This window comes from Dermochelys coriacea, chromosome 8 (genome assembly GCF_009764565.3).
Source record: "Dermochelys coriacea isolate rDerCor1 chromosome 8, rDerCor1.pri.v4, whole genome shotgun sequence".
NCBI classification, from domain to species: domain Eukaryota; kingdom Metazoa; phylum Chordata; order Testudines; family Dermochelyidae; genus Dermochelys; species Dermochelys coriacea.
The window spans coordinates 56,836,708-56,861,666 of record NC_050075.1 but is presented as its reverse complement, the minus strand read 5'-3'; the positions used below and the strand labels follow the sequence as shown (position 1 = coordinate 56,861,666).

The following is a 24,959-nucleotide window of genomic DNA, read 5'->3' as shown; positions in this document are numbered from 1 at the left end:
ATCATCACCAGACAGACATTTAAATTGTTCTATTTAACTAAAACGTTATGTATTCTGGATTTTTTTTCTTTAACTGCAAACATAATACAGTATTTTAACAAAACAAGCATATGAACATTCAAGTTTTTCTTTGTTGCACTATTTGTATTTTGTACATATGCCTGTCTTACCCACAAGATGGTAGAGGAACTTCATTAAAATATTCCCAAACTGCTGCCATTATAGGTTTTCCCTTCTAGTGAGAGAATGGTATGGTAGATCTCAAACCGGTGAAGGCTACACTCAGAAAGACCTCAAGACTTCTGGAATATGCTGCTCAAACAGTTTCACTTTTGTTTCTACTACCCGTCCCTCCCTTCTCACATTTATTTCCAGACGTCTTCTTGTCCAGATCTATTCTGTCCCCAACAATCTTTGAGCTATAATGTATCTTAATTAAAACTATCTTCAGATACGTTTTTCCTCAAAAAGCATTTTATTAAAATATCTGATTTTTTTTTTTTAAATCATTGATTTGTATCCACCTGGATTGCAACAAATCTTATACAAAGTGTGACACATGGCCAGAAAGGGTTACGCATCGTGCAGGCTAATTGACCCAAAGTCAACCTGTAGAGATGTTAGAAATGGTAATTAGGGCCATTTCATGGTAAATAGGCTAGAACTTTGAAATGCAAACCTATATTGTTAGAAGTTGGGGTGATACTAATTGTATGAGTACACTCATAAATGTTAGCCATGTAAACAGACAGTTCCTGTCTCTCACTATAGTTATTGATTCAGAGATCAAAAGGGAATATTAACATTTAGATGAATCTTGGGTGAAATAATGTCATTGTCTATATGTCTCTTTAAATTTTGTGATAAAATGCTTCATGGATAAATTATCTTGTGTTAATCCATGTAGTTAATTACCAGTGAGGTTTAGGAAACAGAAGGTTACATCAAAAGCCCATTGTTCACCCAGGATTGTGTGATCAAATGGCTGCTAGAAAACTGTATAAAAGACCCTTGGGTCCCAATCCTTTTTATCTCAGCTCTGCTTGAAGCTTCATGCAGGGGAACCTTAAGCCACAAGGCTGAGATTCCAGTCCTGACTGTACCACCCTGAATATAAATATTGGACTATAACCTATGAACTAATTCTGAAAGAACTCTTTGCAACTACAAAGCTCACCATCTCTGCTATACATTTAATCTCGAGAATTGTGCCTATGTCTGTATGTATATTGATCTTTTAACCAATACTTTTCTTTTTTTAATAAATTTTAGTTTAGTTAAGGATTGGCTGTAAGCGTGTATTTGGGTAAGATCTGAAATATTCATTAACCTCGGAGGTAATGTGTCCGATTCTTTGGAATTGGTAGAACTTTTTTATATGATTAAGATTTTCAGTAATCCTCATCATATTTGACTTGGGTGTCTGGGTGGAGGCCAAAGGATGGGTTACTTCAAGCGAAGTGTGTTTTTGGTTTCTGGGTAACCAGTGAGGTATTATAGAAGTTGTTTTGTGCTGGCTTGGTAAATTTAAGTATTGGAATGTCCACTAACTTTGAGGATTGTCTGCCCCATTCCTTGTAGTTCACCCTAATTGAGTGATCTCAGTTGGCTCCCCTGGGACGCTGGTCACAACACTAAAGGCACAAACAGATGAAGGGATTGGGATATAATATAAAAGCATATGAATACGGTGAAAAATTAGTATAGCTTTGTTAGGTATATGTAATGCAGATTTTCAGGGATGGGGGTGCAATTAAGAACATGCAGGGATCCTAGAGAGCTTGAGATGGAGGGGAAGAAGATAAGGTGAAAATAGCATTAAGGATTCCCCAACAATGAGCTGAAGAGTCAACAATTACATTTTATTAAGTAAGAACTTTGTACAACTAATTTTTGCCCTCTTTCATACAGCATTGTGCCTTCCACCAAAATAAGGAGAGAATGTAGCAATGAATTCAGATTTTATGTTTAACTCAGTATTTTAAATTATTCAGCTTAAGGAAACAAACACCAATGGTTAGCGCTGCTGTAATCATTAGTGTACTGGAACATGCAGTGCATTTCCAAAAAGGTACTGGTGGCTGCCAACAGTGCCAGATAAATTACACTTATGATAAAAACATGTGCAGGTTGGGGGCAGGGTTGGTTCATGGCATCATTAACATTTTTCCTGCTGTACTATTTGTCCCCCTCCCCTGACTGTTAATGGTGCAGGGGGCCAGAGACTGAAGCACAGCAGCGGCAGCTTTCCCTTCACTTGCATCATAAGGTGACCTGAAAGAGTTCAAGACTGATCCATGGGCATGTCCGATGCCTTCCATTAGAGTTCTGGTCAAAATTGTGTGCGAGAGGAATTTTCCCCTCCAAAAAGTTTAATCAAAACGGAAGCTTGTTAGCAGGAAGCTTTGATACCCACAAATGTGGATTTTACTGCGGTAAATTTTTAAATGTCTTTATTTCAAATTGACATTTGAAATGGTGAAAAACTTCTTTAGATTTCCATTTTGGTTTTTGGAATAATCTCTCCCCTCTCCTGCCTGCGCACTCACTCTAACATTCCTTCCTTTTGAATTAGTTGAAAAAAGGGGGGGGAGGGGCAAGGGATATTGAAAATCCTTAAATTGAAAATGGGAACCCCAATTTGCTGATTCCAAAAACAAACATTAAGTTAAAACGAAATAAAGCTTTTATGTTTTTGAAGTTTTCTGCTGAAAACCAACATTTTGACCAAACAATTTCAGACCAGACTTTTTCCTTGAATAGCTCATAGGAGAGATTTCAGCTTTCCAACCAGGCCAACCTCTTTTCAGCTCTTAAGTCTGGACCTTTAGAAAGCAGAAATGTAGGAAGAATTAGATAGGTATTCTGCTTTCTCCTCCATTGATTTATTCCCAACTGTAAACCTCATGACTACAGACTCTCAGTTGCAGAGGAGCCATTGCTAAATGAAAAATGCCTCTTTAAAAAAAGGCATTGTAGGGATCCATCTTTGAAATTTTATATTTGTATTTAATCACCAGCTCAAATTTTCTCATTTGACAAGTAATGTTTTTCTTAACTGCCAGTCCTCTAACCTCATTCTAAGCTATAAAAGTCAAGTGTGGTTTGTGTTTTCTCCTGCTTGTTCATCACCAATAAAAAAAACTTTGGTTCAAATTACACCTGGCATACACCTGTGCAACCATAGTGCTTTCAAATTATGCCCTGTAACACCTGTGCAACTATATCAGTCAAGTTACTGAGGCTTCACAGAAGGCGGCAGTTTGAACATATTGAACAGTTCTGTTGATTTGCAACCGAATTCACTCCCTTAGCTGCATTAGCTCTGCAATACTGGCAAGATTAAAAAGTAGTGAAATCTTAGGCTTTGTCTACACTGGCAGTTGGACAACAAAACTTTTGTCTTTCAGAGGTGTTAATCCCCACTCCTGAAAGACAGAAGTTTTGCCAACGACAAGCACCTGTGTGAACAGCTCTTTGTTGGCAGGAGCACTCTCCTGCTGATGGAGCTAACCTCACTCATTGGGGGTGCAAGTTTTTTGTCATCAGGAAAGCCAACAAACCTGTGTTGCTAAAAGTGTGCAGTGTAGACATAGCCTTAGTTTTGTTACTGCAGTAAACAGAAGATTCAGAATACAAATGTGCCGGTTTGTTGAGTAACAAGCTTCTGTTCATAGTACAGTCATGCTTATTCTTTCTACTTGCTTTGTAGGAATTTCTTGCCCTCCAGTGGGAATTGCATCAAACAACACTGAGTATTTTGACACTCCTTTCCTGTTAGAGGCAGTTTAAAAGTACCAAGACTGCACTTTACATAGTTGTGCTTGTTACACAGCAGATGGCTTAAAGAGCAGGCATCTCCCACCCGTATCCATTGTTTGTTCACATATTACCAGTACTTAAAGTGGTCTGAAATCACACCCACCCCCATCAATTAATTCTTCCCCCAACCCTCCCATCAATCCTGAGATTCTTCTCCACCACTCCTCCCTGACTCCCAGGCCTGGGCCTGTAGCAGGATCCCTTTCACCTTCCCAGGCCCAGTGTTGCTGGAGAGGCGTAACAGAGGAGCCACCTTTCCCTTGCTCATAGGAAGTGAGGAGGTGCCTTGAGCTGCTGGGCTCTTTCTGGTTGCCTTTTTTTTCTATGAAAGTTGGTGTGAAGAGCTCTGCCAGGCTGCTGTGCTTCAGCAGGCAGGCAGGCAAGTGGAGAAAGCAGCCATTCTCCAAGGGTTTTTCCTCTGGTGTACCAAAAATGTGCACATCTCAGCAACCTTCTTAGAAATTCTCTTTCCTGGCTCTGTGGCCCAGTGTACTTTAAGGACTGTATATAACCTACAAATCATAGAAAGCACTGCATTCTCTGCTGCAAAGAGGCTTTTTGTCTTGTCATAGTACCTGGGTTCATTCTGCCTGTTGCAGGTTCTTACCTCAGATATACAATGTGGCAATAGGAAAGGAAACCCTGTTAAGGCATCAGTGGGAGCCTGACTGGCACAGCCCGCACACAGCTGCAGCTTGTTAATTCTAGTATATTGTTGCCATGGTTTTAGTAGACAGTTTTATATCTATACAATGAGTGTTTGAGCATAGGAAAGGATCCAGCCTGACAACTCTGAGGACTGATATTCTCTGGCTATAGAATGCATACAATACAGGCCCCAGCAGCGAAAGCTACCTTCTGTGGGCTCACCAGCATCCTCTCCAACTGTCTTAGAAGGGTTAATTCAATCTGCATGTCCCTTCAGTCCTTGACCTTTTTCATGAGAATGCCAACAGGGATACTTGTTAAGGCAAACTGGGCAATTAGACTGGTGTGTTGTTAACTGAGCTCATGAACCTTTTTCTTTACTATTACCTTTTGCTATATAGCCCTTCATTGTTTTTTTCATTTGAAGAGGCATCTGTGAAGTTAAATCTTTTAAAACACTTAAACTAAGCAAGATAAATTCCCTACCTTAAAGAAGAAAGTTTTGCCATCACAGTTGCATCTGGAAAAGACAGTATCGATGGGGGATGGAATACCCCATCCCTCAGTGATTTTACGAGGGGACACTGTTGGCTGCCTAGATGAATCCAGCAGCCAGTAGTAATGACCTGCAAAATAAAAAATAGCACTAGCCCTGAAAAACCTCGCTGACGTGCACCATTTTGCCCCTACTTAACCTTTATTTTTTTAAAATAATAGTACAGAAAATGCCATATATAGAAGAATTCTAAATAGTAGAAGCAAGGACCACAGAGCCACCCTCTTCTCTTTGAAATGTCCTAACAGCCTCTCCAAGTGTTCACTCCTGCAAGGCTGAGTGCCCAAGGTAACAGAGATGGCTCAGCACCTAGCAGGATCAGACCCTCCATATAATTGCAGAGCCTGGAGCCCAGAAGCATCTGCTGAAAAAGTAACATTCAGCAAGCTTGTGGGAGGAGGACGACACAGGAAGTGTGCCTAATCTAAGTAGCTGAGAGCAGCAAAGTCTGTGCAGTGCTGCTGGGACAGAAAAGAGGAGGGAGAGTTTGACTGATTTGACAGAACAACCAACCACAACCCCAAAATATCCTTTCTGTGCTGGGATTACCTAGCCACATGCATGAAGCCTGCACAAACACTGTTTGGGGAAAGGACTAGATGGTGCAAAGCCCCTTTATTACTCTGCATGAAATAAGAGACATGCAATCTGCACTGGCTTCCCAGAAAGAGGAACCGAGCCATCTTGCAGTACCCAGCTTCACAGGGAGGCTTCATCCCAAACTAGCTGTCCCCAAACAGCTGAAGTACAGAAGGCTTTGAGTGGGGAGAAGAGCCAGCCCTTCCCTTCATCCCTCACACTCATCAAGCTACACATTATGATTAGCAAGGAACTCTCAGATTCCACTATTCAGCAGGGGAGGCCTAATTCCCCACCTGCCCTGTTAGGCCTCATTAAGGCACCTGGCTTTGAGCAACCTAAGTCTTGGCCCCTTCCAGAAGGTGAACTGTCTGCACTGCAATGAGATGACACTACAACAGTGAGTACTGTCTATGCTACATGTACAAAAGGAATCCGTGAGTGAAGGCTTAGTCTGGAGCAGTCTTTTGTGCTTCATGGCCAGTCAGGCTCATGTGAAGTCAATAGTTTGCGTTGGTGACACCAAGCACCCAGGTAGTAGTAAGCACAGGTTCACTCCAAAGGCTATGGTAGATTCCTGGGCTGCTCTCAGTTTTTATTATTATGTTCTGTTTGTGGGACGCTAGTCACATTTAATTATTAGAGGAGATATGATTATTTTGAGGGGTACAGTGTCTAATTATTGCTGTAGAGTTATTTATTTGGATATTAATTGCCTTTGATTTCTATGCCTTTCTATCTCTGGCTCCTATCTATATCCCTTATTTTAACTCTACCTTTTTCTCTGTTAATTTCTTAAAGTCATCTGATCCTTGCTTACTATAAAGTTTTAATAGTTGTTAATGGGGCTGTATGTTCATGTATTCATCAAACACTAAAAGCAGGCAGAGTTAACAAATTAGAAAAGGGAGCAGGAGTGGGAGTGGGGAAGTTATTAGTGGAGGATGGAAATTGGGAAGGGGGAGGGTGAAGGCATGAATTGGGGATCTGGGGGACCTGCAAAGAGAAATTTCCATGGCTTTTCTGTAGCCCATATCCTACTTAGCACAATAAAACTAACTTGTGTGGTTGTCCCCAAAGTTATGCATCATTATCCCAGCTCCCATTCAGTACAGTAATGCCTATGTATGTTTATTTTGTTAAGCAGTTTATTTTTTACACTGATGCCAGAGCAGGTATTACAGGTAGTCTGCAGACTCTGGTAGACAGGCCTTGTCTTACGCTACAGGGGACATTCGATCTAAGCTATGCAATTTGAGTTACACGAATAGTGTAACTCAAATCGACGTAGCTTAGATCTACTTACCGTGGGGTCCACACTACACTATGTCAGCAGGAGATGCTCTGCTGTCAACTCCCCCTACTCTTCTCGATCCGGTGGAGTACAGGAGTCGACAGGAGAGCGATCTACAGTCGATTGCCGCTTGTCGATCCCTCAGTAAGTGTAGGCAAGTCCTCGGTTACATTTGGAAGGTTTACCACTATAAGGGCTAGATAATATTTTGAATGAAATCTTAGATTCTGGAGCATAAACATTGCAATAATTTAACGAGCCATATGCACCAAAATAAGTGTCTGGTAATTACATTATAATGGGTCCCTGTCTGTAACACATACTCTAAAATGAACCTCTGGAAGCTGAACTTTTTGAGAGTCAATCAATTGCTTGTAACACACACAAAATGCATCACATGGCATTTTCATTATCTTTTTACATTACGCTCCTGGGTAGTGATTTGGACAGAGCACCACTCAAAAAGGCAAATACTTTGCCATGTCCTCTGTCACACTAATTGTGAGGCCCTGGAAGTACTATTGAGCTGTTGTCTCCTTTTGGCATCAGGAAGTGGACTTAAATGGACAACAGCCCAAATATATATTATCTGGTCATTAGGAAACGCCAAAGTACTTAATTAAAACATAAGTGAAGGCATGAAAATGATAAAAATCCATTAGACAACTCACCTCGGAATACAGCTAATGTTCCATTTGGTAAAGCAACAATTCCATCTGCTGGCTTTCCGTTACACAAATTCTTAGCTTGTTCATCTGGTACAAAATAATTACTTTTTTATTTAAATGAAGTTGAAGCTCAAAGAATAGTTTAAAATGCTGTAGGATTGTCAGATAAGATAAACCTCTTATTAATGGAACAGACTCTTAGTTTCATTATTTATTGGAGTGTGCATAGGGAAACCTATACTGTATATTCATCAACTTATTACATTATAAAAAGGCATAAAAGTAAAACTTTTTGAATAAGAATGCTGCAGACAAGCACTATTCCATCTTCGTGTTTGGGACTATTCAGGAACCAGAGTTCTGATTCCTATATTTATGTTACAAATAATAGCAATTATTCATTTGAGATATGTTCTCTAAAGTTTTAACCTTGATATTTGTTACCAAAGAATATAAAGTCTGATACTTTTATAGCAATCTAAAGTTTTCTTTTGTTAATATTTGGAATACCTGCATTTCAGAAAAAAAAATTGGGTAGAATTGTATGTATACCATAATAAATAACCAAATGAATTAGCTCTCACATAAAACTCATATTTAATTCTGTATCCATTTCCTGCCTGTTTAGTGGTTTGCTCTTCTTTGTTTAAACACTATCTTTAAAAACAATGCCTATTTGAAAAAGTCTAAAAGGGCTGAAATATTGTGAATTGGGTAAATGGATTTAGGTCAGATAGGAATTGACTCAAATTGTTGTCCAGAAATCTCTTATAGAAATTTGAAAAAAGAATTTACCTCTTCTGTTTTGTTTTTAATCAGCTTCTCACAGTTCTCTATACTCTGGGTTTTAGCTGGGAAACTGAAAAACTGCAGGAAATTTTCAATCCTTCATAGTATATTTGTGCTGTCTCAAACCAAGAGGTCCTGAAAATATTTTTCTTGACTCCTCATTCATTCACATAGATAGAGCAGATATAGATTTAGGAGCAGATCCTCAAATGTATTTAGGCATCTAGCTCCCATTGATTTCAACTCTCCATTGGCTTGCACCTCATGCCATCATTCACACCAATGAAAAGTGGATGCAAAACCACATCAGAATTCTCCACTCATAAGTGTGAATGAAACACACAACATGCAGTGTTTCCTATAGCTCTTTTTTTCTTAAGAATGAGTATATGTGTAGTTTAAGTTATGTAATCATAAAGGATGGGTGAATACTCTAGTATTTAAAAAATACTGGGTCTAGTGGTACCTAGTTGTAGCAAAATATTCAGGAATATGTGAATTTGGAAAACTGTTAAAGGAAAATAATAGGGCTAAATTTTTAATTAAAATATAGTGGATAGTAAGGGCAAGAACAATATTGCCGCTGGAAGGTGTCCTGGGGGCTGTCTTGTCTTGTTTTTTATTGTGGGTATCTGTGCAAAATGGCTGCCAAATTAGGTCACATGACTAATAATTGAACTCTAGTCAATGATTTGCTGGAATACTTTCATGAGACTTGGAAATCTCTCTCTAGCCTTATTCCTTGACCCTGTTTTGATTCATATGTTCCCTGGTACTTACAGTCAAAGTTCCAAGTAATCTCTTCAGAAACACATGGTTCCTGAAATGGAGACATGCTCTGGCTATCTGAGAAATTTAGTTTGTTCATCCCTATAAATATAAATGTTACAACTGTAAAGAAATATACCTTTGTAAAATACAGTTGTGTTGATATTGCCCTGTAGTTTGGAGTCTGTGTGTATAGCAGGGCTTCTTTCAGGAGCTTTAGTTGAATAAGATATTGATGAGTATGTTTTAGTGGGCAAATGTGTGACTTCTCTTCTTTCTTCAGTCCTTGTGGTTATGAATCCGCCTGGCAAGGTGGAGGTATGATGCATATCCTTCTCAGCTCTAAAGGTTGAAGACACTATTGTATGTTTTACTGAAGTATTTGTGTTCATAGCTATTGGACTTTCCTTGGTAATTTCTTTATTTGAAACAAGATCAATGCTGGTATTAGTTGTAATACCATGTGATGTTGTTTGTTGTTTTTGAGGGATAGCTGAATTAGATTTTGTTGTTGTCCATGTTATTTTCGTAATGGTCTCCAACCTGTTGTTTTCATCATTGTCATTAGATGTACCTCTCAGTGGAGCAACAGAAGTTGTGAATAAGATTGCTGGGTAGTCTATAGAGTTAACTTGTTTGGAAAAGGTAGGATTTTGATTGGGTCCCTCATAAGGAACAGTAGTTTCTTTAGGGTTTTCTGTGTTTCTGAGGGGGAAATTACTTTCTGTAAGAGTCATTGGATTAATTGTAGTGGGACTTGAATGATCTCTATGTTTCTCCTGCTCAGGAGTGACTGGATGGGTAGCTGGTTTCTGAGCCAAAGAAGGGCTGATGATGATCTTGGAAGTTTGAAATTTTTCAGTTGGAAACTGTGTTGTGTTTTTCTGGGTGGTAGTATCTCTAGTGTATGTATTTTCAGAGATGTCTTTGGTTTCAATAGTCTCCTTGGAAATGGAAGTTGCTGTAGATCTTTTAGTAACAATAGAAGTTTCTTTCGTGGTTTCAAAATGGACTTTTGTTTCAGTGAGGTCTTTAGGTTGAGAGGTAGTAAGGTTTATGGGTTGAGTAGCAGTAATTTGTATTGCAGACTTAGTGTTTTTTTCAGGTTCAATGGTGGCTTTTACTGGTGGGATTTGAGTGACACTGGTACCAGGTTTATCTTCTGTTGGTGACACAGGTCTTTCCTGGGAGTGTTTAGCTGTAATGGACACCTCTTCAGAGACAGTCAGTGTTTCTTTAGTGATAGTACTGGCAGTTGTGTCTATTTTACCTGTTGTAGTTGCCTGTTTATCATCAGAAGCTTTCTCTTTTTTATCCACTGTAGCTGTCTCTTCGGTAGCAGTTGTTACTTCTTTTTTATTGGTAGTAGAGGTGTCTCTAGTGACAACATCTGTTTCTTTTTTATTTGCCATAGTTGTCTCTCTGGTAACAGCAGTTATCTCTCTTTTATCAACTAGAGTTATCTCTTTATCAACAGCAGTTATTTCTGTTGTATCACTTGTAGTTGTCTCTTGGAGAACAGTACTTATCTCTTTTTTTTCATTCATAGTTTTCTCTTTGGCTGCAGTAGTCATGCCCTTTGAGTCCTCTGTAGTTCTCTCTTTGATAACAATGGTTAACTCTTTTTTCTCTTCAGTTGTTGTTTCTTTGGTAGCTGTAGTTTTCTGTCTGTTATCTTCAGTCTCTTCTTTATTTGCAGTTGTCAGGTCTATAGCCACAGTTGTTACTTCATCAGCAGTAGGGGTCTGTTTAGTGGTAGTTTGTGTCTTTTTAGCTGCTGCTGTTGTGTCCAGTTTAGCTGTTGTCATTACAGATTTTTTAGCTGCAGTAGTTGTTACTGTTTTAGCTTTAATTGTTACAGTCTCTCTGTATGCAGTAGTTGTGGCTTTATCTGTTTTGTCTCTTTCATCTGTTGTCATTACAGTCTCTTTGTCCACAGTAGATGTTTCTTTTTTACCTGTGGTGGCTAGAGTATCTTTAGTTTCTGTAGTTGTGTCTGTGTGAGGTGCTCTTGTTACAGTCTCCCTAGCTGCTGCAGTTGTGGCTGTTTTAGCTGATGTTACAGTCTCTCTATATGCAGTAGTTGTGTCTTTTTTATCTGTTGTGTCTCTTTCAGCTGTAGTCATCACAATCTCTGTGTCCATGGTCGTTGTGTCTTTTTTACCTGTGGTTGTTTTGTCTCTTTCATCTGTTGGCATGTTTTCTTTGTCCACAGTAGATGTATCCTTTTTGCCTGCTGTTGTTACAGTGTCTTTAATTTCTGTAGTTGTGTCTGTTCTAGGTGCTCTTGTTACAGACTTCCTCGCTGCAGTAATTGTGTCTTTTTTAGTTGTTAAGTCTTTTTCATCTGGAGTCAGTATAATGTCTTCATTTGCTGTGGTTGTGTCTTTATCTGTTGTTTTTACAGTGTCTTTAGCTGCAGCTGTGACTGTTTTAGCTGTTGCAGTCTCTCTCTCGGCAATAGTTGTGACTTCTTTATCTGTTGTGGTTATTGTTTCTCTATCTGTCGTAGTTGTTGTGTCTTTCTTTTCTGTTGTTGTTACAGTCTCTTTGCCCAGAGTAGTTAGGTCTCTTTCATCTGTTGTCATTACGGTATCTTTAGCTACAGTAGTTGTGTCTTTTCTGTGTATTGTTTTATCTGTTGTTGTTGTGCCTTGCTTTTCTGTTGTTGTTATAGTCTCTTTAGCTGCAGTAGTCATATCATTTTTCTCTTTTGTTGTCTTCTCTGTGACTGCTGTGGGTGTGATTCTTTTACCTGTTGTCATTGCCATTTTAGCAGCACTAGTTCTGTCACTTTTAGCTGTTGTTGCTTTCCTAGCTTCTGTAGTCATGTCTGTTTTAGCTGTTGTTACCTCCATAGCTACAGTAGTTGTGTTACTTTTAGCAGTTGGCTCTTGAGCTGTTTTTGTAGTGTATTTCTTAGAAATTGTTGTTGTCTCTATCACTACAGTAGTTTTTTCTCTCTTAGCTGTGGTCATCCCTTTAGCTGTAGTAGTTGTGGCATTTTTCATAGATGTAGTACTTTTGTCTTTAGCTTTAGTGACATGACTTGCATTAGTTAATGCTGAAATCTTAGCCATACTTGTAGTAGTAGGTTGCATGTTGGTCTTTGGACTTACTGTCTTTGTAGTATTCATTTTGAAGGGCATAGTAACTTTATCTGGCTGGGAGGCAGGGGTCTGGCTAAAATGTTCTTCTGACAAAGGAGCTGCTGTTGGATCTTTATTTCCTTGTCTTGGAATTTTTCTGTCAGGGCGCTTTGAAGTAGGAGCTGGCCTGGTACCCACATTGTCCAATCCACTGCCAGTCTCCTCAGAAATCTCTCTTATTTCATCAGACGTAGCAGTCCTGAATGAAGTTCTTCTGTTTTTTGAGTCTTGCTCTACAAGAAGTGCATATCAAATTAAAGCACCACTTTTTATTTTCTCATATTTATGCATCATTCTAGCATTAGTTCTTTTGGATTTGACACAGTAACCACTTATGATTTTTTTTTTTTGTGAACGCAGTTGGAAATAGTTGCAACTCTTGTGACTTGTAATACCTTTTTCAATTTTTTTCTGTAAAGTTGCACTGTTTTAACTTAAATCAGTTTAGAACCCTATGTGGTTGGTGCAAAATTTTGTGGATATCTTATTTCAATTTAAACCTGGCTTTTATCAGTTTAGCTTAATTCATCAAGAGATAAGGAATCGAGTTAAGCTAAATCGATAAAAGCCAGGTTTAAACTGTGTTAAGACTGTCCATGCAAGATTTTACATAGGTCTATCTAAATTGGTTTAAAATCACACCTTTAGTTAAGTAAGTGCACCTTTGAAAATAGAAAGGCCTAAATTATTTTAATGATCGCAAACTTATGTCATCTACATTTTAATGTCCTTATGAAACCATCTTAATATTGTGACATGCAGTGATGCACTATGTTGTGGCTCTTCCTATGTCAGTTGGTTCTCTACCTGTAATAACAAACCGTGTGAGGAAATGGGAAGTCTCTCTAGTGTTGCCAACTTCCTAACTACACAAAACTTCCTAACTTCCTGATTATACCCTTGTCCTGCTCCTTCTCTGATACCTTGCCCCCCTTACTCCGTACGGCCCCGTCGCTGGCTCTCCCCCACCCTTACTCACTCGCTCATTTTCACGGGGCTGAGGAGGGTCCCTTTTCACCCAGGCGTTCCAGTGGAGACAGGTTAGATTTTTTTACCTCTTCTAGTTGTTAAATACACAAATGGTAAATGTAGATGGTGCTGGGCTGGAAAAAGGATATGTTCTAGGAAACCCCAGCTTGTGGCCTCAGGGGGTTAATGACATATTGTACTTGTAATATAAAAATTAAGAGAGTCTAAAGGAGCCTTACGTATTTCATGGACAACCTTAGCACTGGGCCAAATATGCTCTCACACAGGCCCCAGCAATTTTGAGAGCAACACTGTGTCAGCAATTCTATCCTGTTTGTACCTGCAGTCAACCCTAGCATGAGAGCCTGCTGTGGCCCTTCCAGGGGCGTGACCTTCCTCAGTCAGGGTAGCAAACACTCCAAACCATTCCCACTTGACAAACCCACTCTCATCCTTCTTCAGAAGAGATTTCAATGTGCCACACTGTCACTGTCTAATCTCCCTCCTACCAAAGTTCAACATGGATTACCTAAACCTGCCTAGTGATTTTAGGGCTCTGCAAAATTTTGGGTTGACTCTGGTTATATGTAGTTCTGATAGGCTATTTTATTTATTTAGGTTCAGCTGCTTTATTAGATATGAAGTAGATTGTTTTTCATTTTTAAAAAAGGAGATAGGGCTATTTGTTCACATTGAAGATCTGAAAAGGAAGAGATACTGCATTGGCTAAAGGCGGATTTCTGCACACTGCTTAGGATATTCCGATTCTTCCATGGAAATATATTAAATTTGGTCTCTTTCTGTGTGAACATTAAACGGTGGCTCTACTCTGGAAAGTGACCCTGTAGAAATGGCAACGTGGGGTTCTATGTTTATTGTCCCTTAATGAGATCTGTATCAAATGTTCTCAGCTTACAAGTAAAATTAGGTATGTTGCCTGCCTTCCAGACCTGAAAATTAAGCCTAGGCTCTGACATTCAAGCTAGGTATATTGCCAGTAATAAAGATTCAATCTGAACATGCATTGTTTTGTACTGTATTGCACAGTATATAAAAGCCATTCCCATAACTTATAAGAAAAGTAAGCAGCAGGATACGGACCCTGGACTTCAGGAAAGCAGACTTTGACTCCCTCAGGGAACAGATGGCCAGGATCCCCTGGGGGACTAACATGAAAGGGAAGGGAGTCCAGGAGAGCTGGCTGTATTTCAAGGAATCCCTGTTGAGGTTACAGGGACAAACCATCCCGATGAGTCGAAAGAATAGTAAATATGGCAGGCGACCAGCTTGGCTTAATGGTGAAATCCTAGCGGATCTTAAACATAAAAAAGAAGCTTACAAGAAGTGGAAGGTTGGACATATGACCAGGGAAGAGTATAAAAATATTGCTCGGGCATGTAGGAAAGATATCAGGAGGGCCAAATCGCACCTGGAGCTGCAGCTAGCAAGAGATGTCAAGAGTAACAAGAAGGGTTTCTTCAGGTATGTTGGCAACAAGAAGAAGCCAAGGAAAGTGTGGGCCCCTTACTGAATGAGGGAGGCAAGCTAGTGACAGAGGATGTGGAAAAAGCTAATGTACTCAATGCTTTTTTTGCCTCTGTTTTCACTAACAAGGTCAGCTCCCAGACTGCTGTGCTGGGCATCACAAAATGGGGAAGAGATGGCCAGCCCTCTGTAGAGATAAAGGTGGTTAGGGACTATTTAGAAAAGCTGGACGTGCACAAGTCCATGGGGCCGGACGAATTGCATCCGAGAGTGCTGAGGGAATTGGCGGCTGTGATTGCAGAGCCCTTGGCCATTATCTTTGAAAACTCGTGGCGAACGGGGGAAGTCCCGGATGACTGGAAAAAGGCTAATGTAGTGCCCATCTTTAAAAAAGGGAAGAAGGAGGATCCTGGGAACTACAGGCCGGTCAGCCTCACCTCAGTCCCTGGAAAAATCATGGAGCAGGTCCTCAAAGAATCAATCCTGAAGCACTTAGAGGAGAGGAAAGTGATCAGGAACAGTCAGCATGGATTCACCAAGGGAAGGTCATGCCTGACTAATCTAATCGCCTTTTATGATGAGATTACTGGTTCTGTGGATGAAGGGAAAGCAGTGGATGTATTGTTTCTTGACTTTAGCAAAGCTTTTGACACGGTCTCCCACAGCATTCTTGTCAGCAAGTTAAGGAAGTATGGGCTGGATGAATGCACTATAAAGTGGGTAGAAAGCTGGCTAGATTGTCGGGCTCAACGGGTAGTGATCAAGGCTCCATGTCTAGTTGGCAGCCGGTGTCAAGTGGAGTGCCCCAGGGGTCGGTCCTGGGGCCCGTTTTGTTCAATATCTTCATAAATGATCTGGAGGATGGTGTGGATTGCACTCTCAGCAAATTTGCGGATGATACTAAACTGGGAGGAGTGGTAGATACGCTGGAGGGGAGGGATAGGATACAGAAGGACCTAGACAAATTGGAAGATTGGGCCAAAAGAAATCTAATGAGGTTCAATAAGGATAAGTGCAGGGTCCTGCACTTAGGATGGAAGAATCCAATGCACCGCTACAGACTAGGGACCGAATGGCTCGGCAGCAGTTCTGCGGAAAAGGACCTAGGGGTGACAGTGGACGAGAAGCTGGATATGAGTCAGCAGTGTGCCCTTGTTGCCAAGAAGGCCAATGGCATTTTGGGATGTATAAGTAGGGGCATAGCGAGCAGATCGAGGGACGTGATCGTTCCCCTCTATTCGACACTGGTGAGGCCTCATCTGGAGTACTGTGTCCAGTTTTGGGCCCCACACTACAAGAAGGATGTGGATAAATTGGAAAGAGTACAGCGAAGGGCAACAAAAATGATTAGGGGTCTAGAGCACATGACTTATGAGGAGAGGCTGAGGGAGCTGGGATTGTTTAGTCTGCGGAAGAGAAGAATGAGGGGGGATTTGATAGCTGCTTTCAACTACCTGAAAGGGGGTTTCAAAGAGGATGGCTCTAGACTGTTCTCAATGGTAGCAGATGACAGAACAAGGAGTAATGGTCTCAAGTTGCAATGGGGGAGGTTTAGATTGGATATTAGGAAAAACTTTTTCACTAAGAGGGTGGTGAAACACTGGAATGCGTTACCTAGAGAGGTGGTAGAATCTCCTTCCTTAGAGGTTTTTAAGGTCAGGCTTGACAAAGCCCTGGCTAGGATGATTTAACTGGGACTTGGTCCTGCTTTGAGCAGGGGGTTGGACTAGATGACCTTCTGGGGTCCCTTCCAACCCTGATATTCTATGATTCTATGATTCTATGATAACTGACCTTCTGTCCCTTATGCCAACAGCAAATATACTCAGCAGCTGCTTCACCATATACTACTGTTCATGTGTAATGGGCCAAATTTTCAAAACATATTCACTAAAAGTGTATGTGTATCAGTTGAACCTGATGCACACACAAATATGGGATTTTACAGGTATGGTTCACTGATGCATTCATTCATGTGCTTCCAATACACTAACCTTTGAAAATCTTTGCCTTACATGTCCTCTCTAAGGTCGTGATCTGGCAAGCTTTCCAAATACCTGTACAGAGCCCCATGGACCTAAGTGGAGCTCCATGTGGGTTTAAAGAATTGAATCAGATGCTAAAGAGGAGAGTTTGTGGTAAACCCTTAAGAATTCCTTCAACACAGAAAGACAAGCATGCACTGCTAAACAGCAGCTTCTAGTATACCACTGCATATTTAAATTTCATTTCTGCATTAGGCTATTTGATCACAATCCATACCTTTCATGGTATCCTTCACTTTTCTATTGTTTTTGTTTTTTAATTTTATTTATTTGGTTTTTTTTTCACTGGGATTTCTTGATGAAGACTTTGTTTTCTGAATTGTTGTGGATGACAACAAGGAAGACGATGAGAAAAAAGATTTTTGTTTCTCAGATTCCGAATGTTCTGTAGTCAAGTAAAATAATTGGTGAAAACAGAAAGTCATGCAAAATAAGATGTGTAAGAAGCTAATGTACAGTTTACAACAAAATTGCTCTCAAAAGATAAAGATTTGGAGTAAATAAGATGAAGGTGTCTTTTGAAATTTTTTGCCTCCTTAACCAGCAATGAATGGAAGCAACCCTCAGTAGGCGGTAGCAATGCTGCCAAATCCTTGTGATCATATTGCATGAAAATATGACCCCATGGCAGCCTCCTTTAATATGGAAGACTAATTTTGAGCAGAAAGTTCTGAGATTTATTCCCCATTTCATGTGTGTGGCTGAGCTGCTGGCTACTGTCTGTAAAGGCAGTGACAGATCAGCTGTAAAGGGGTTTAAAATCAGAAAAAGCTCAGGATTCTAAAAGAGGGTGTATAGGACCAGCAGAATAGACTAAAAAGGGAAAGTCCTAAGATTTCAAATTCAGACTTTCTGCCTTTGGAGAAAAAAAAAAATGGGGACATGAGAAAGATATAGGGCCTGATCCTCCACTAAGTCAGTGGAGTTACTTCTGATTTATTCTGTGAGAGGAGAATCAGGTCCATAATATTTGTCAACCAATAATTTATTTATTTATGTTAAAACGGGGTCATTTGAAAAGCTTGGCCTTTATTTTTTTAATCATATTTAAACATACATTTATCCCTATCCCCTGATTTTAGAATTGTTTGTAACTTACACCTCTGAGATAGAAGTGGTACATAACCAGAAACCCCATGGAGCTAAGGCATTTCAAAGCAGTCTCTCCTACCTGAGAAAAAATGGCTTAGAAGTTTTTTTTGTAAGCTTTACTGGAGATATTTAAAACTAATAAATAGGAAAACACTCTAATATACGGGTTTTCAATCTTTCTCATATAGTGGACCACTTCATAAAATTTAGGATCCCTGGGAGGATCTGCTCCCCTCTGAATCTCCTAATCCTTACTGCACACCTTCCCTGTCATTATGATAATGCTTGGTTACCTGGCAAGTATTAATAGGAGAATAGTAAGGAGACAAAAGGAATTTTAGCTCACTTTACTGAACTGCATGGTAACATCTTGGTTACATTTCCTCCCATTTTGTATCCTGTGGTTTATTTCCTCTCCATGAACTTAGATCAAAATCTTCTCGCCTTACTCTTTGTTAGTAGTCCCATTAACTTTAATCAGATTATACTTGCATATCTAAATTGATCAGGAATTGGCCGTAAGTGTATAAATGCCTAATATTTCATTGTATCATATCTCCAAAATATTTTGCTTCAATGTTGGTGTTATCCACTATCCAAGTTTACACACCTGTTTCCCCCAAAACCTGACAGACATGCAGTGCTGACAGACAGAGCAGTGCTCATTTAGCCTCTCAAAAAAGCCACCAGAAATCTTGAGAATCTGGGCTATTGCTAACAGCAAGCATTGGTGTTTAATGAGCGTTAGACAACACTGTGACAGATCTGTCTCTCTGTAGACCACCTGGAAGTGCTCTACTGACCACTGTCTGAGAAATGCTGCACTTGTAAATGTACTGTAGAAACAATACTGTACTGGCAAAGCATTGCAGACTAGGTCTTTCTCCCGTTTAATGTCTGCAATATACAGTAAATGGATTTGGATCCTTGTTAAAGGTTCTCATTGTCTTTTAAAAAGTTAATATGAATGTAATTTGTTTAGCTTTGATCCACTGTATCATCTCTTTATGGGAAATTATTGCAATTATTGCAAACTCCACTTTGCAGGAGTTTTAAAGGTTTATCTGTTATCATTTGCCATGATTGACCCCTGGTGTTACTATTGGAGTGAATAGAGTTACATCATGTTTGAATTTGTCCCGTCAGTATAAGCATATGAACTTCAAAGTCAGCCTATAATCTAACAAGTTATGATATAATATAAGAACATATTAAGAATAAGAATATAAGTGTTTTGCACTTTCCACAAAGAAAGACTAAGTTATGGGTATTTTCTGAAATTTTATGCAGCCTGGCTTAACTGAAGCATCAGACCCTTGCTGTGTAAGTTTCCCCTCTCAGCGCTGTCAACACACTGCTGTCCTGCTACTGTGCTTCTGTTTTTACAGTCCTGGACTCTTCCTGAAATTGCCAATTGTGCATATGATGTTTATTGAGATGCGGATGAAAATCCACTAAGGACCCAAGAGAGATCACCTGACTTTTCTAACATTTACATTAGCTAGGATAGAGCTTAAAAGCCATTAAGATCTTCTCTGAGAAGTAGATGATGTAATAAGCTTTTACTAACAAGTTTGGTAGCTGTCTGGTAATGTCTCATATTAGCTTTCTACATCCAGAACAGTGGAATGACCTTTAGTATTCATTCAGGTAATGCCCAGTTCCATTGCATTTGTATTCTTTCCTACCTTCCATAACTTCATGGGATTGTACTACTTTCTTTGGCTGCTGCTTCTTTGAATTTTTAGATGACCGTTTGGCTGTTGTTTTGGTGACCAAAGGAGCTGTTCTGGATGATGATTTTGTAGTAAGTGCTGAAGCCAAGAAAAATACTGTGTGTTAATGGGAGTTCCGTTCTCATTCAGCATCAGGCATATAATCATTAGCAAATGATATGGAACAGTTGTGATATATTTCCATTATAAGCTTAATTTTGCTCCACTCCCTCTATTCCCCCAAACTTTTACAAAAAAACCCACACACACAAGTTCATTTTCAGCCTGAAGCTTCTCATGCTTAATCTAAGGCCAGAGAAGTCCTTTTTTTCTGAAAGATTGAGATCAGTTGAACACTTTTCACTGATGGGATTATTTGGGGGGCGGAGGGAGTTTCCGCTTTTTAAAATTTTGTTTAACTTTTATGTCCACTTACTCTAGCTAAAAAATGTCTTGGGCTACAAACTTTGAACATGTTTTTGGCATTGGTTCTCCATGAGAACTAGTCAGAGTGTTATCTTTTGATAGGCCCTAAACATTTTTTAGTTATTTAGTTCATTCTCCATACATATGACAATTTCCAGGAGAGGCGGCCTTCAAGAATTAATAATTCCTCGAGAGATAGTAGACATGGAGCAAGGGGGCAAAGTCCAGATATTAGGTTTGTCCCCTTGGGTTCAGTTTTGAGGGTTCAGATATATTGTCACTGAAATCTCATGAGATTTCAGCTATGTTCAAACCAGCACCAGAAAATAATTTGGGAGCCAGCAGTGAATCTAAACTGCAGGTGTGATTTTTGGATCAGGGAGTGAGACAAATAGCAAAGGTTCAGGTAGTAGCCAATTAATTGTCCAGCCATGCCAGAAGAAAGACAGAAGGCAACGGAGGTAGTTTCACTAGGCTGCAACTTCATTCGCTTAAAGTATCTGGCAACAAATTGTACAGTGCGGGTCATTATCCTTTTCTTAATAATTTCCACATAATCCCCAGCCATGTCACAGCTATCCTGCTGCTGGGATTCTACCACCCTCTCTTCATATGAGGTGAAAAGGGGCTATAAAGGCAGAGGAGTTGGCTCACCATTGCTCCAGATGTAGGAGCATCAAACCTCCCTTACTCGACTCTCTTAAGGGATGCTTTCCTTCAAATCCTTTCCCAATCCATTTTATTCAATAACCGTATCCCTTCCATACCAAGTACCTGTCCTGGACATCTGCCACAAGTTTTACATGCTAAGTTTCAACATTATAATTAAGGCTTTGTGTTTGTCACTAGGCCTTCTGCAGTGGCCAGTATGGATGGCCCAGGAGCTGCCTGAGCAGCTCGGGCAGTCCCAGGCTAGTCGCACCAGCTCCTGCTGTGGCAGTCTACCCCCCCCCCCGCCCCCGCAGCAGCAGTAGTTTGGGTGTGGGGGGGGCTATGGTTTCAGGTGCAGGCCTGTGCTTACCTGGGGGGGCTCCCCAGAAAGGCGACAGGAACTCCCTTCCCTCAGCTCCTAGCTCCACGTGCTGCCTCCGTCTACAGGCACCATCCCCACAGCTCCCATTGGGGCAGAGCAGAGGCAGCACATGGAGCTAGGAGCTGGAGGTTGCTGCTTCCCAGGAGCCAGATAGAGGGTCTGCCCCAGCCCCACCAACCACCACCTGTAGTGCTCTCCCAGGCCACAGAACCCCCTCGCACCCTCGAGCACCCCCAGCAACCATTGGCCTTCCCGCCCCCAAGTTTTAGGCAGGGGTATATAGTAAAAGTCATGGACAGGTCATGGGCCGTGAACTTTTGTTTACTGCCCATGACTGGTCCATGACATTTACAAAAAATGCCTGTGACTAAAACTTAGCCTTATACTCTACTCCACCCCAGTGGGCCCCAGACCTCCTGTGGGGAAGGTGGAAAAAACCACCCTGCCTTGGCCAATCTGGCAAAGAGAGAAAAATTCCTTCCCAGCTCCCCAAGGAAATGGTCAACTAGTGTAATTCCCACAGTCCATCAAGAGGAAGCCTGGTCCTTTTGCCAGATTCATAGGTGGGAGGGTGGGTAAAAGATGGCTTCCTAGGTATAAATGTGCACACTTATGCACCACTCTTCTGGTCAGCAGGAAAGGCAGTGTAGTGACCTTCTCTTGACATCAACCCAGCTGCCTCCTGGCTATCCCTGTAACCTTTCCCCCACACATTGAAAGGGAGCCCTTATAAGAGCCCATGTAAATTGCATGAGCTCAGAAAAATGTACAAGCTTTTTTTGTTGCAATCAAAGATGCCTATAAATATCACAAGAGAAATAAATGTGGTTTATACATTTTTAACTATTAGAACTTTCATGTGATCAACCTTACACTCATTAAGTATTACCTTACTCCCCAAGTAGTCCCATGGAAACCAGTGGGGCTAGTGACACATTAATCTAGTATTCAAGGTGAATAAGAGTAGCAGAATAGAACTCATAATTTATATTGAGGAGTGTATGCAATTATTGAATGAAAATGCTTTAGGGCCTGGATCAACTCCTAGTGAAATCGGCAAGAGTTGGATCAGGTCCACGGGGTGACTTTTCATGAAAACAAACAAAGAGGAGGATGTAGGACAAAAAATTACTTTTAGAAACACAAACTTCCTTGTGGCTGGACTTTACAAAAACTAGACAAGCCATTTACAACACACACTTTGCTTCTCTACAAAAGAAAAAGGACACTAAACTATCTAAACTACTACATGCCACAAGGGGCCACAACAGTGGTTCCCTTAACCCACCCAGCAATATTGTTAATCTATCCAACTATACTCTTAGCCCAGCAGCAGAATCTGTCCTATCTCGGGGCCTCTCCTTCTGCCCCTCCACCCCCATAAACATGATACAGATCTGTGGTGACCTAGAATCCTATTTTCAACATCTCCGACTCAAGGAATATTTCCAACACACCTCTGAACAATATACTAACCCCCAGACACCTTCCTACCAAGACTACAAAAAGAGAGATTCTGGGTGGACTCCTCCTGAAGGTCAAAACAACAGACTGGACTTTTACATAGAGAGCTTCCGCCGACGTGCAAGAGCTGAAATTGTGGAAAAGCAGCATCACTTGCCCCATAACCTCAGCCATGCAGAACACGTCATCCACAGCCTCAGAAAGAACTCTGACATCATAATCAAAAAGGCTGACAAAGGAGGTGCTGTCGTCATCATGAATAGGTCAGAATATGAACAAGAAGCTGCTAGGCAGCTCTCCAACACCAGCTATCTTCGAGACACCACTGACTTCCTGAGGAAACTACAATCCATTGGGGATCTTCCTGAAAACATCAACCTATCCACTATGGATGTGAAAGCCCTCTACACCCACATTCCACACAAAGATGGACTACAAGCCGTCAGGAACAGTATCCCCAATAATGTCACAGCAAACCTGGTGGCTGAACTTTGTGACTTTGTCCTCACCCATAACTATTTCAAATTTGGGGACGATGTATACCTTCAAATCAGCGGCACTGCTATGGGTACCCACATGGCCCCACAGTATGCCAACATTTTTATGGCTGACTTAGAACAATGCTTCCTCAGCTCTCATCCCCTAATGTCATCAATGTAGCGCAAGTAGAATAGGGGCATCTTCATCATCTGGACCCACGGAAAAGAAGCCCTTGAGGAATTCCACCATGATTTCAACAATTTCCATCCCACCATCAACCTCAGCCTGGACCAGTCCACACGAGATCCACTTCTTGGACACTACTCTGCTAATAAACGATGGTCACATAAACACCATCCTATACCGGAAACCTACTGACCGCTATTCCTACCTACATGCCTCCAGCTTTCATCCAGATCCCATCACACGATCCATTGTCTACAGCCAAGCTCTATGATACAACCGCATTTGCTCCAACCCCTCAGACAGAGACAAACACCTACAAGATCTCTATCATGCATTCTTACAACTACAATACCCACCTGCTGAAGTGAAGAAACAGATTGACAGAGCCAGAAGAGTACCCAGAAGTCACCTACTACAGGACAGGCCCAACAAAGAAAACAGAACGCCACTAGCCATCACCTTCGGCCCCCAACTAAAACCTCTCCAACGCATCATCAAGGATCTACAACCTATCCTGAAGGATGACCCATCACACTCACAGATCTTGGGAGACAGGCCAGTCCTTGCTTACAGACAGCCCCCCAACCTGAAGCAAATACTCACCAGCAACCACACACCACACAACAGAACCACTAACCCAGGAACCTATCCTTGCAACAAAGCCCATAGCCAACTGTGTCCACATATCTATAAGGCCTAATCACATCAGCCACACTATCAGAGGCTCGTTCACCTGCGCATCTACCAACGTGATATATGCCATCATGTGCCAGCAATGCCCCTCTGCCATGTACCTTGGCCAAACTGGACAGTCTCTACGTAAAAGAATGAGTGGACACAAATCAGACGTCAAGAATTATAACATTCAAAAACCAGTCGGAGTACACTTCAATCTCTTTGGTCACTCGATTACAGACCTAAAAGTGGCAATTCTTCAACAAAAAAACTTCAAAAACAGACTCCAATGAAAGACTGCTGAATTGGAATTAATTTGCAAACTGGATACAATTAACTTAGGCTTGAATAAAGACTGGGAGTGGATGGGTCATTGCACAAAGTCAAGCTATTTATCCATGTTTATCCCCCCCCCCCAGCTGTTCCTGTTGTCAACTGCTGGAAATGGCCCACCTTGATTGTCACTACAAAAGTTTTTTCCCCTCCGCTCTCCTGCTGGTAATAGCTCACTTTACCTGATCACTCTCGTTACAGTGTGTATGGTAACACCCATTGTTTCATGTTCTCTATGTATATAAATCTCCTCACTGTATTTTCCACCAAATGCATCCAATGAAGTGAGCTGTAGCTCATGAAAGCTTATGCTCAAATAAATGTGTTAGTCTCTAAGGTGCCACAAGTCCTCCTTTTCTTTTTGCGGATACAGACTCACACGGCTGCTACTCTGAAACCTTTAGTAGTTGTACATTTTTTAAAAAACTTTTTTTACACGGGAGTGCTATATTAACAATGTTTTCTGTGAAGTATGAACAGTATAAGGCTGTTTATTGAGCTCCACCCCAGCAATGCATCAGAGCCTAGTAGAGACTGAAGTGATTGGAATCAACGTTGCAGATTGGAGACAGGATCAACATACATGCCAGCTTGAATTTTAGCTGCCACGACAAGGTTAGGATAGGCCAACTCTTCAAGGTGTCCCCTAAAATCTTTTTAAAAGTAAACAAATGAAAGTTAACTGGTCTAACTGCCAGTTAGCTTTAGCCATTCAAAAATGGTTTCTTGCTACAGCTTTAGGGAATGCAATGAAATACAATAAAATAAAAATGTGAATTTCAT

At 40.8% G+C, this 24,959-nt stretch overlaps 1 protein-coding gene across 1 annotated transcript in view; it reads right to left on the bottom strand.

The window, feature by feature from the left end:
- PRG4 (proteoglycan 4) overlaps nt 1-24,959 on the bottom strand; it is a 39,667-nt gene that overhangs the window by 5,680 nt on the left and 9,028 nt on the right. The window contains exons 4-8 of the mRNA XM_043491304.1: nt 19,553-19,678; nt 17,059-17,247; nt 9,264-12,506; nt 7,571-7,654; nt 4,957-5,096 (exon numbers count right to left, since the gene is read on the bottom strand). Of these exons, the coding sequence (XP_043347239.1) occupies nt 4,957-5,096; nt 7,571-7,654; nt 9,264-12,506; nt 17,059-17,247; nt 19,553-19,678 (3,782 nt within the window). The remainder of the gene's footprint in view (nt 1-4,956; nt 5,097-7,570; nt 7,655-9,263; nt 12,507-17,058; nt 17,248-19,552; nt 19,679-24,959) is intronic.